Below are 12,967 nucleotides of genomic sequence, written 5' to 3' on the forward strand. Positions count from 1 at the left end.
TTTAATTTTCGAAAAATAAAATTTAAAAAAAATATTTTTAATTTCGAAAATAAAATAAAAAAAAATTTAAATTTCGAAATTATTTAAAAAATAAATATTTAAAATTAAACCTACTATTTTGAAAAATTAGGTTTCAACCAACCTAAATATCATTTCAAAAAATTTGCTAACTACTTTTAAAATTAAATGTTATTTTAAAAATAAAAATTAAATAAAAATTAGAAAAGATAAATGAAATATCTTTTCAGATTTTAAATTTAATTTAAATAAATAAAATAACAAAATTTAAAAGTTAGCAAAATATCTTAAATCTATTTAAAATTACATGATTATAAATATCTTATTTTAAATTTAAATAAGGTCAAAATATCTAAAAAAAAAATTAATTTAAAAAAAAATATATATATAAAATCTGACCTTAAATTTAAAAATAAGATAAGATATAATCAAATTTAAAAATAAGATAGATTTTTAAGCAAGAAGATAGATACTAATTCTATTCAAATTCAAATTACACGAATATCTTGAATTAAATTTAAAAAATATTAAAGTAATTCAAAATGATAATTAGAATTGAATTAGGAATAGTAATAGTATATCTACAAAACTATACAAAAAATCGGAAGTTGATTCCATGAAAAAGCATGAAAAATCGAAGAAAAACGAAAAAATTGTGAACTGTACGGACAGTTTTTGCGATCGCAGGAAAACTTCAGCACAGCCCCGATTTTTTCAAATCTTCAAAAATTCATAACTAATTCAAATAAAATCAAAATTGAGTTCTGTAAAAGGCTAACTTGCTTAATTCTTTCCATACTATCCAATAAAAATAATTCCAAAAACAAAATCACAATTATTTTTCACGAAAATTTACAAACATCAATCAATCATCAAATAACACTCAATACAACATGATACCATCCAAAAACAAACAAACAATCATTTTAAAGTCCAAATTTCATGTAAGTAAATCAATTACCATGGCTCTGAGGCCAGTTGTTGGATATTTATTTTACCAGGATCTTAGATCTACTCACAAGTATGTTGTTTAAACATCCTAAATATGAACTTTCTAAAACGATAAATTAAACACATATAAAGTTAAGAAAACCTTACATTGATGCAGAGAAATTAATGTCTCCTTCCACTCAGATCTCTAACCCTTGAATCCTTTCTGTAGCAGAGTATAATCAAGATCTGAGCCCGAATGTCCTTCTTCTTCAAGTTTGATCATTCACAGTCTTCCAATCTATGATTGAGTTACTGCTTGCTGTGTGTGGGCACTTACTCTTTCACTAGGGTCACGAAAAAGATGAAGGAGAAAAGAGGGAGGTATTTCGGCCAGGTATAGAAAGTGGGGAAGGCTCAGTTTTTCTGAAGAGAGAAATTTCTGTCAGATTACTAATGAAAGCATTTATTGTGACTGAGCCATCACTTTCTATTTATAGGCAACTACTAGGTTTAGGTTAGGAATTATTTGGCATTAAAATAATGAAAAAATTAATTTGAAAAACTTCATCTAGTGGCCGGCCATGGTGTTGTATTGGGCCTCACTTGATTTTGCAGTTTTATCAAATTTTATCTTTATTTTCTCAAAAACGCCAATTTTCTAATTCTAACATTTTAAATGCCAAAACTAATTATTTAATAACTAAAATAGATTATTAAATAATATTGTCATTTAATTTAATTATTAATTAGACATATAAAGTCCATTAATAAATAAATAAACCTAGAAGCTCTTTTCTTTACAATTTCACCCCTGCTTAGTGAAAATTCATAAAATTAGACATAGTCTAACTTTAGAATTATAATTGATCAATCACGAATCAATTAATGAGTCTTACAAGCAGAATGTTCTCAACTAGAATGGGGACCATGGATCTATATGCTAAGCTTCCAATAAGTGAACCAAATTTACCAAGTAAATTCCTACTTATTAATTCTTCGTTGAATCCACTCTTAGAACTTAGAATTGCACTCTCAGACTTATATAGAGCATATTGTATGTTCCACGATATCAATATACTATCTCATTTAACCATTGTTATAATCTTATTGTGATTTAAAGATCCTCTATATAGATGATCTACATCGAGATGGGATTTCTTTACCGTTCTCACCCCTCAATGTATTTTGCCCCTTAAAACACTTAGCTACCTGTAAATGGTGTTTAGTGATCTAATGATTAGTCAGTTAAACAAGAGCTCATCCATTTACTTCTATTTGCTAAGCTCGAAGGGAATCATCACTTGACTTCTATACACCAGTAGAAGCTATAGATTCCATATTTATGTTCAGCACTCCCACTCAATCATACTATCATGTTCCCAAAATATACGTATCACCCTGACCCGAAAGTAGGCTTAACTAATAAATCTAAGAACATGAATAGCACTCCTGAGTTGAGCCTAAGCATATCAGGATTTAGATTCTTTTAATCTTAAGATCAACTACTGATATTGACTTGGAAAGATATGTATAACGGTAAGTTTGTAATATCTTAACTTAGTTGCAATATCGGTCCAGTCCAATGTATACTCCATACATTCGAAACTAGTATACTTTACTAATGTCCTGGAAAGAACATAACACTTACTCCAAGTGTAAGTACACATCATCGCTGATTATCACATTAGTGTAAATCCAATAACACTGATGAAACAGGGACCAAAACTTTTGATTCATATGGTCACAATCACATTCCACTGTGTTGACGATACTGTAATTGTGAATAAACATATGATCTGGATTTAACTGATTTTGTGTGTATGAATGTAATAAACATATTAAACCATATTAAACCATTAGCATGTAAAATTCATGCAAACATCAATCACTTCAAATTCCTTATATTGATAACTAATCAGATTGTAAAGAGTTTTATTTAGGGCATGAAACCCAACACATTCATGCTTCGAGATTTTCTTAGTGCATATGGGAACACCGAGATATCTAAAAGGAGCATCCTGCCTTGAGAAACCCGATGAATCTAACACTCTAACAACTTCTTGTTCTGCCATGTTGCTGCAGAATATTACAGATTTGGTTTTATTAGGTTGTAAACATGAGGTGGCTGAGAAGAGCTTTGAACCTTGGAGCAAAAGAATGATACTTTTATAGTCACCTCTACAAAAAAGCAAAACATCATCTGCAAAGGTGGTTGAGTTTTAAAGTATCACATCTCTCATGAAATACAAAATCCTCTTTGCAGTCCACTTTGTTGATAATTCTTGTCAAATACTCCATGCCAATGACAAAGAGAAGAGGGGATAAGGGGTCACCTTGTCTTAATCCTCTCTTTGAATCAAAGAACCCATGGAGGGTTCCATTGAAAAAAAGAGAGAATTTTGGAGTTCTGACACAATTCATTACAAGAGTAATAAATTGATCTGGAAAGAGCAAACCCCTTAGAACCTCTTCCAGGAAGTCCCACTCAATAGTGTCATAGGCTTTTTGCAAATCAAGTTTGATCATGTAATTAGCCTTAAATGATTTCCTCCCATAATGTCTGACTAAGTCTTGACAGATCATTATGTTGTGTGCAATGAATCTTCCTTTGACAAATCCACCTTGGTTTTGAGCCACAATATCAGTAAGAATATTCTTTAGTCTAGAACAAATGACCTTGGTTGCAGCTTTGTAGACGACATTGCAACATGCAATTGGTCTAAAATCACCTGGAGTGTTGGGGCATCTGACTTTTAGAATGATAGTGAGAGCAGTGCAATTGATTTCCTTTAAAATCTTCCCAGAATGAAGAAAGGATCTTACTGTATCGCAGATGTCAACTCCAACTGAATTTCAATTATCTTGGAAGAAATAGCTAGAGTAACCATCTGGCCCTGGTGCTTTAGCTCTTGGAATGACAAATATGGCCTTTTTTATTTCTTCATCTGTAATAGGCTTAAAGTGGATATCTCTTTGTTGACTCGTAACAGTGGGACCATTGCTTAGTACACTAGAGATTACCTTCCTTCTATTTATCATGCTTGTGCCAAGAAGTTGCTCATAATAGTCTAAGAATACATTTGTTATCCTGACCAGGTCATCAATTTTGTTTCCTTGAGAATCCAATATGAAAAAGATTCTATTTTGGTTACTTCTAGCTTTAATACTAGCATGAAAGATTGTCGTATTGTCATCTCCATCTCTAGCCCAATTAGTTTTAGCTTTCTGATGAAGAAAAGGCTAATAGTTCTTGTGAGCTTGAGTGGAAATGATCCTGGCTTCAAGTTCCTCAATCTGCAATGCCTGATTAAAGGGCTCCAGGAATAGCTTATTTTAGCAGGTTTCCATAACTTCCTGTGCTTTTATTTCTGTTGCCTGTAACTCAGTATACCCTTCTTGGTTGATTCTCTTGAAGATAGGTTTTAAGGCTTTAAGTTTAGCAACAACTTGGTACATTTCCGTGCCCTGGTAATTCTGCTTTCATACATTCAGATACTGGTTTGCATAATGTGGATGTGAACTCCACATTTTGAAGTATCTAAATGGCTTCTTCCCAATATGTGACAGTTGATGAAAAGTAATAAGGGCTAGTGCATGATCGAACACCCCTTCATTCATGAAAATAGCTTCAGCTCCTGGGAAGATATCTATCCATTTCATATTAGCCATTACCCTATCCAATTTAGAATAAATTCGATCACCTCCATGTTGCTTATTACACCATGTAAAAAATTTTCTACTGCTTCTAATGTCTTCCAATTGACAACAGGAAACACAATCTCTAAAAGGCTAAAAATTATGTTCTTTCACCCTACTACCAACTCTTTCTTCTTGTTCTAAAATATCATTAAAATCTCCCAAAACTACCCAAGCATCTTGAGTAGTAAGAGAGCTTAAATCTCGCCAAAGATCCCTTCTACCATCCTCATCATTGAAAGCATAGATAAATGTAACAAGAAAATTCTTACCATCCATAGTGGAGACGTGAAGATGGATCAGTTGACTCGTACATTTGATTATGTTGATGTAGAAAGTATTGGGGTTCCATGCTACTACCATTCTCCCTCTTTTGTGCCAAGCTATGTTACTCGTAAAACACCATCCAGGAAAAACATTAGAGTACAAGGCTCCAAGCTTGGAAGCCTTGACTCTTGTCTCAAGAATACCAACAAGACCAACATTTTGAGAATGAATCAATTGCTTGATCAAACTTTGTTTTTGTTGGTTGTTGGCTCCTCGGACATTCCATGCTAGTAATTTATCCATTTTGTAGAGGAGGTTCTCTCCCTCCTCCTATCGTATCTTATTCTGAGCTTTGTAAACCTGACTGTACACCATTAGCATCATCTTGTTCTGAGTGCTCCTGCAGAATGTTGAATGCATTCTTTGTGCTGGCACATTCCTCCTGCACTTTCCCCTTTGGTTTCCAACCTTTGCTAACTAGTTGAAACCCATCAGAACCCACTGTAGGCCCTTTCTTTTCTTCTTCTTTTTTTTTCTTTCACAACCCACTGCTGTTGTTTTTGAACCCCTTGTTTTTTCCTGTAATCATCAGTGTTGTGTCCCAGGCCATTACAATTTTTGCATATGGTGGGCTTCCATTCGTATTTAATCCCCACTGAAGCAATGCATCCATGTTCATCTTCAAATGCTATCTTCTCTGGTAGATCTTGCTTCATAGAAACCTCAATAATTAAGTACTCTTGGAAAAGTAAGTTTCTGCCTTTGTTTGGTAATTTCATCCACCAGTATAGGGTCTCCAATCTATCCTACTATCTTGAACAGAGTATTTTAGCCCCAGTATTTCAATTCCAGGTTTTCAATTTGAATCCATATAGGAACCTTCTGTATGTCTTTCTTCCTGAAATTGGTATCAGGATCCCATATGCCTTCATAATCACTGGCCTCTTGCTGAAGAATGTGTAGCCCCCATTAAGTTCATTATCCATGTCTTCTATGGAGGAAAATATAATTAAGAAGATGCCATATGATATGAGTCCAAGTTGTATATAAGCTATTTGACTAATTATAAACTAGCATAATTATATTGTGAATTTTTTTTTGACTAATTATAAACTAGCATTATTATATTGTGACTAAAAGTTCTGTAGCTAAAAGTAGTAGTCACAAAAATTACAATTTTCTATGACCAAATGTATTTTAAGTCACAATACGTGTTGTGACTAAAACTAAATCCACAACAAATTATATCTAAATATTATATTTAGTCACAAGTAACTTTTTGTTGTAACAAAAAATCACATTTATGCACAAAAAATTTATTTTGTGACCAAAAAGTTGTCACTAAATATAATTTTTTTTGTAAAGAATCTTGTACATTATTATAACTACTGAGCTAAATATAGTATAAACTCATTTTTTTTATTAAATTTAGCACAAATTTTAAATCTTAAATCAAAAAACATAAATGGAAGCATGCAAAGGTACACGAAAACTGTCCATGTATAGTAGCGCCTCATGCGCCCACACATGTGTGCTCAAAAAACTTTCATCTAAAAAAAAAAAGAAAAAGAAGAAAAAAGATCGATCAGATCATCAGACAAGAGATCGAGATCGAAAGATTAGCCTTTTTTTTTCCTATCTTTTTACTTTAGTTAATTGTGGTGTATGTATGATATATATGTATATATTCAAAGTTTGGCCGCAAGGGAAAAAGAACACTTATCACGGCCACCGACTCATAATATATATCAAATATTCAAACGCATGGAACATAGTTTATAAACGTGAGTTCACATGACCCTTTATAGATGCTTCTATATATACTTTGTCCTTTTTTATGATTATGGTCTTATTAAAGATCTCTTGATCACGTATATATACATATATCATATGTATATACATACATACAAAAAATGTTAGATATATATATAGTAATATTGTCATAAATAATAAGTATATATCCTAATTATTAATTAATTAAGAATCCACCCAATTTAACTAATAATTATGGGACCCCATTATATCCCATTATGTTAACTATATGTATATTATTATTTTGGTTACATATTCCAATCTTATCACATCTTTGAAGTAGTCAAAATTTTAAAAAATAATACTATGTGTACGTAGTGTACACACTAGACACTAAATAGCCGGAGAGCTAGCTATAGCTAATTAAAATTTTAAATTATGAAATAATAAATAAGTGTTCAAAAGACTAAAGAGGTCCTGGCCTGGAAAAAGTGTGATGATCTATCGATCGTTAAATTATTAATACATATAATTACTAAGCAACTATATATATTAATATTTTAGCTACCTTAATTTGTTAAATGAAACCTAGCTATATATATGATCGGCACAAAACATTCCCTTTTATGTTGTCTCTTTTTTCTTTTGGTTTGAAAGTGATTCTTCTGCTTACTATATATGATCATCATCATTATACATATATAAAATATGGCTAAATATATATATATATATATATATATATAGTGCACTAAGAGATAAGAAAGTAATGTAGAAAGAGAATAAAGAAATAAACAAGAGAGACAAATACGTAACCCATATTTTTCAGATAAAGGAAAAAATAAAAGTAAAATATCTTCAGATGATTCATCTCTTCATCACACGTACGAGCCTTTTCTTTTGTTGCCGTAACTTTCCCACGTGCCATGGAACCCCGTTCACACTACATGTATATATAAAGTGTATATATTATATATACTATTAATTTACATGGGTTTTGAAAAATGAAGTGGTCAAAACTATACGTATGAAAGTGTCTAGTCGAGTCGAGTCGAGTCGACCACTTTGTCGGAACTCTAAACCAAAAAAACCATGCATTTAAAATATTTTTGATTCAATATTTGCAACCGGCTTTGTTTTCGTCCGTACAAAACCCTTGACCTACAATAACCAGTCAACCTTTTCTTTCTATTCATATATGCCTTCCTTCTCATTTCTCTCATTTTCTTCCAAACCCAGAGAATATATAATAAACCACTATCGATCCCATACTCTCTCTCTCTTTCTTTTTCAAGGCTAGTACTTAAGGGACGTTGATGAAAGATTATTATACATGGAGATGAAGAGGAAGATGATGATGACAAAAGATAGCAGCAACATGATGATGATGATGCAGGGATCTTCTAATAATTCATCATCACTTTCTGATATTATCTCATCAAACGGTTCTAATTATTTTCCAATGTTTGAGTCGGCTACTGCTGATCAGTTTTTTGGAGGTGAAAATAATAAGGGTTCCAACTTAGGGTTTATGGAGCTTCTGGGGGTCCATGACTACTTCACTACTACTAATATTCCTCCTGCTCCTTCGCCATTCTTTGATTTTCCAGCTTTATTAGCTTCTACCAATACTGTTCCAACTTCAACCACTACTAATATTACTAGTACTGATCATGATCCTTTAATGGCTATTCCTAAAAAAGAGGTGGTCATCAATTCGGATGCGTGCTTGAATAGTACTAGTAATATTAATAATAACATTAATAATCAACCTGCAACGCCAAACACTTCCTCCATTTCTTCGGCTTCAAGTACCGATGCTCTCAATGAAGAACAGACTAATAATAATAAAGCTGCAGACCCAGAATATCAAGAAGAGGAAGAAGAAGATGATGACGAAGAAGAAGGAGAAGACCAACCACCAAAGACCACCACCAATAAACAGTCAGTATATATATATATTTATAGTTTTTATCAGATTATTTTTCTTTTTTTTCTTTTTTGAAGCTTTCATATTAAATTAGATCAAAATAAAAAGTGGGGTTTCTAGCTCTTATCTTCCTTTTTTAGGGGGATTTAATTTTAATTTTAAAAACTTTATATGATCAATTGAAAAGTTAATAGTATTGAGTATTGATTAATGTTCGTTGAATATATATAATTAAGGTTGAAAGCGAAGAAAACAAATCAAAAGAAACAGAGAGAACCCAGATTTGCGTTCATGACTAAGAGCGAGGTTGATCATTTGGAAGATGGCTACAGATGGAGGAAGTACGGTCAAAAAGCTGTCAAAAATAGCCCATTTCCCAGGTACTGTATATATATATTGTATATACATATGAAAAGAACAATACTCAATAACATTATTTTGTAACAAAATTAATTAATAAAAGTAATTATACTAATTTGTATGCATGTATATAGGAGTTACTATCGTTGCACCAGTGCCTCATGTAATGTGAAGAAACGAGTTGAGAGATCGTTTACAGACCCAAGTGTGGTGGTCACTACTTATGAAGGCCAACACACACATCCAAGCCCACTCATTTCTCGTCCTACTCACCACCACCACACACTACAACATTTTTACCATTTTATTACATTTAACAATAACACTTTAAAAAAAACGTTACCATCTCTTAAAAAAAATTAATAAATGTTAAGGACTTACCTAAATTAAAAATAAATGGATAGTTGGACAAAATCACAGAATCCCCAATTTTTGTCAATCTCTCTCTTTCTCTCTCTTCTCCCCATCTCTCTCTTCGATTTTCGTCGTACGGTAGACGAGACTCTGGTTCATTCCATGCCAGATCCGCCTCCAAAAATCTGAATTTCTACGTATTGAAACGACCTGGAGTTGATGAACTGCTCGAATACCTTAGGGAAAACGACGATAAATTCGAGGTTGTTGTTTTCACGGCTGGATTGAGAGAATACGCTTCTCTTGTTCTCGATAAACTAGACGGAAACAGAGAATACTCTTTGCAGCCGGAGAATGGAGTTCTTGTTCAGGCCTTCGTTGACGATGTCGGCGGCGATTGTGAACTGAGTAAGTTTGAGAGTTCTTATGAGTTTGATGATATTAGAGAAGCTGTTAAGCATTACATTAATGCTAATTCGAATAATTAAGAACAGAATTTACTAACAAAATTGCTCAATTTCTGTTGTGTTGAGTTAATTTGATTTCATTGATGAAGATGAGATTTTCCTAGCTTAAATTGGTTGAAGGTCAAAAGGTCAGAGATTATTTGACTTTTTATAGTCAAAAGGTCAGAGATTTATATACATATATGTATTACATATGTATGTATATATATGGCTTTACTCTCTGTTCATATTAATTTTTAGTATTTTGTATTGAATTGCTCATCAAAGTTAAATTGTTCTATTATACTAATTAGAACAAAATTTGTTGAATTGAATTGATTTGATGATCTAGGAATATCGTTCGCATAGCTCAAATTGTTCGCATAGCCAGGGAAGAAGTCCATCTCCTGCACCTAATTGTTCAAGCTCAAATTGGAAGTCTCCTGTCAGTCGCTCCCAGTCCACTTCAACTCCAACTGCCAGGAAACTCTTTTCTGAATCTCCTCGTAGTGGTAGTAGCCCTGGTAACTAATTATGATCCTAAGTTTGTTGATTTAAGTTCTAACTAAAAAAGAAAAGAAGAAGCTGATTTCACTTGCATGATTAGATTTAGCATAAAAATACACTGCTTTACTTTGATGCATAGTAAAAATTTAGAGAGTGACAACTGAATATAGTGCTATACTCATTGACGTATGCAGGTTCTCCAACAGAAGACACAAGATCATCGATTGAGAATTCGTATTCTCAGGCCAATGGAACTGAGGCTGAAAATAACATTAATTTGATAATATACCCCTGTGAGAGATTAAAAGTGGTGTCTAGTGATCCAGTACCAGGCATAGACGTGACTAAAAGAGAGGTATTTCTCTTTTATACTCAAGTAATGGGGAGAGAGCCTCAGTTGTATACATTTTAATGCTGTGGGAAGACTTTTTATTTTTTATTTTTAATTTCTGGTTGTGAGCTGTGATGACAACTCCTTTGGTGCTTTCAAAACATGGGAGCCTAGTGAGTCAGAACACTCTAGTTCTTTGAAGATATGGGATTATTCTGATTCTGAGGCTGCTCCTGCTTCTTCTTGGTCTACTCTCCCTAATAAGTCAGTGTTTTTTTTTTCTTTAAATAAATATACAAAAAGTATAAGAAGAAAAAGATGATTTCTTCTTTGATTGAGATATGAATTGGGGTTCTTATTTGGTTGTTGTTTCAGGTCCTGAATGTGCAGACCATTGCCTATGGATATAGGAAGGTGTACTTGTGTTATTGTTAAGGAAGCATCACCAGATGGATTTCATGGGGGGACTCTGTATTCTCTGTATACCAATGTAAGATTTTTCTGTTTTGTTTTCTTATTTCAACTGTAAAATATTGGGGTAATTTCAAATAGTCAATGTACTATCATATAATTATAAGTACTCACATTTTTTCTTTTTTCTTTCAAAGTTGCAGGAAACGTGAAATTAGTTTCAATCATGAAAACTGGTCACATTACTATGAAAGATACATCATATTCATTGCATTGCTTCTTGTAGTTAGCTTTAGGAGTTTCTTTGCCTTTCATTCCAGCTATTGGTTGGATAATAGAATTGAATGGAAAAAATCTGATCAATTTGCTTGATTGAATTTGTAGCTCTTTCCTTCTGTCCTTCTAGGTGCACTAATTACCTAACATTACAGACTAAATTATTATGGCATGCTATGAATTGGAATCTCAATTTCTCTCTGGTCTCGTCTTTGCCGGTAGAATCACTATCAGGTATTCAAATTATCTTCTTTTTCTCCCGCTCCACTCATATTTATATATATATATATTTATATATCTATTTGGGAGTTTGAATATATGTTTGAGTAGCTATAATATTTCCCACACATGTATACATCACCAACTTATAGTCGATTTTTATATTGGCATCGACCAAACTCATAATATATTTATTTTTCCAATCTGTTTTACCAGTTTCCTGCCAATTGAGTATCTTCTTACTAAGTTTTGTGTATCTTACTGGAACTCCCAAAGGACAAGTGGTTTTGCTGTGATGATTACAGTAGAATTCTAAGTGGAAAAAGTCATTATCCAGAACATTATTTCTCTCAAGGTCTGCTGCTAATTGCTATTGGTGATCGAGATAGTGACATGATCAAGAGACATGAATATCTGCAATTAGTAATTAATGATAAATGTTACAAATAGATTTTTATTAGACTTATTAAACGTTACATGAGCTTTTATCATGTTTTTTTGTACTTGGACCAAATTTCATTTGTGATACATGTATTGAATATTTTGATGGTATAAGAAATATATTAGATTTATCATCTTATTTTGTACTTCGATCAAAGTGTTATTATTGAGAAATTATAGCAATATTAAAATATAATATTTTTTAATATATAACATAATAATAATAATGTAATGAAAAAGTATATGATTATATTTTTAAAATGTTATTAAATGAATATAACATAAGGGGAATGATAACATTAAAAAAATGTTATTATTAAAAAATTATAACAATATTAAAATATAATATTTTTTTATATATAACATAATAATATTGTAATTAAAACTTATATGATTACATTTTGAAAATGTTATCAATAAATGTAACATAAAATCATAACACTAAATTAATGTTAACTATTTATAATATATAACACTAAAATAATGTTATAAATACTATTTAATTACATTTAAAAAATGTAATTAAATGTCAATACTTTTAATTACATGGGCTGTCTTAACAGTTGCTAAAATGTTATAAAATACATTTAATTACATTTTTTCAGTGTTATCGTAAATGTTTTTTCTTGTAGTGACACCACCGCCGCAGTTCCTCCGGTGGCAGCCGCAGCCTTCACCAATATGCCATTTCAATTTAGACACCACGGCCAGTTGCCTCAACAGTATCACTTCATGACTGATCATCATCATTTGTTATCATCATCATCACTCTCTTTGCCCTCTAACCATAATAATAATAATAATAATAATAATAATAATAATAATAATAATAATAATAATAATAATGGCATAACAACAAACTCATCAGCAGTTGCTTTTCTACATGAGAGGCGCTTTTGCAACCCTTCACCAGCTCCAGCTTTGATCACAGACCATGGCCTTCTTCAAGATATTGTCCCCTCCAATATGAGAACAAACTAGCTAGAAGTAATAGTAACTATATAGTCTACCAGCTTCATAATCAATTAG

General features: G+C 31.9%; 1 protein-coding gene and 1 long non-coding RNA gene across 8 annotated transcripts; both read left to right on the top strand.

Annotated features, from left to right (window-relative positions):
• The first annotated feature begins 7,746 nt into the window (after positions 1 to 7,746).
• Positions 7,747 to 9,316, top strand: LOC133032035 (WRKY transcription factor 23-like). The gene is made up of 3 exons (XM_061105849.1): positions 7,747 to 8,607; positions 8,830 to 8,973; positions 9,088 to 9,316. The coding sequence occupies exons 1-3, from the start codon at positions 7,997 to 7,999 to the stop codon at positions 9,314 to 9,316; spliced, it is 984 nt and encodes a 327-aa protein (XP_060961832.1). The 5' UTR covers positions 7,747 to 7,996.
• Positions 9,317 to 9,576: 260 nt separating this feature from the next.
• On the top strand, positions 9,577 to 12,084 carry LOC115712780 (uncharacterized). Of its 7 annotated transcripts, none has more exons than XR_009684773.1 (5): positions 9,577 to 9,715; positions 10,106 to 10,277; positions 10,455 to 10,855; positions 10,967 to 11,512; positions 11,714 to 12,084. It is a non-coding gene; the product is annotated as an uncharacterized LOC115712780 (long non-coding RNA). The 7 variants fall into 7 exon arrangements; XR_009684775.1 differs by lacking the exon at positions 9,577 to 9,715 and having other exon boundaries at positions 9,793 to 10,277; positions 10,967 to 11,081; positions 11,200 to 11,512; XR_009684778.1 differs by lacking the exon at positions 9,577 to 9,715 and having other exon boundaries at positions 9,793 to 10,277; positions 10,967 to 11,081; positions 11,387 to 11,512.
• The last annotated feature ends 883 nt before the right edge of the window (positions 12,085 to 12,967 follow it).

This window comes from Cannabis sativa, chromosome X (assembly GCF_029168945.1).
Source record: "Cannabis sativa cultivar Pink pepper isolate KNU-18-1 chromosome X, ASM2916894v1, whole genome shotgun sequence".
NCBI lineage: Eukaryota > Viridiplantae > Streptophyta > Magnoliopsida > Rosales > Cannabaceae > Cannabis > Cannabis sativa.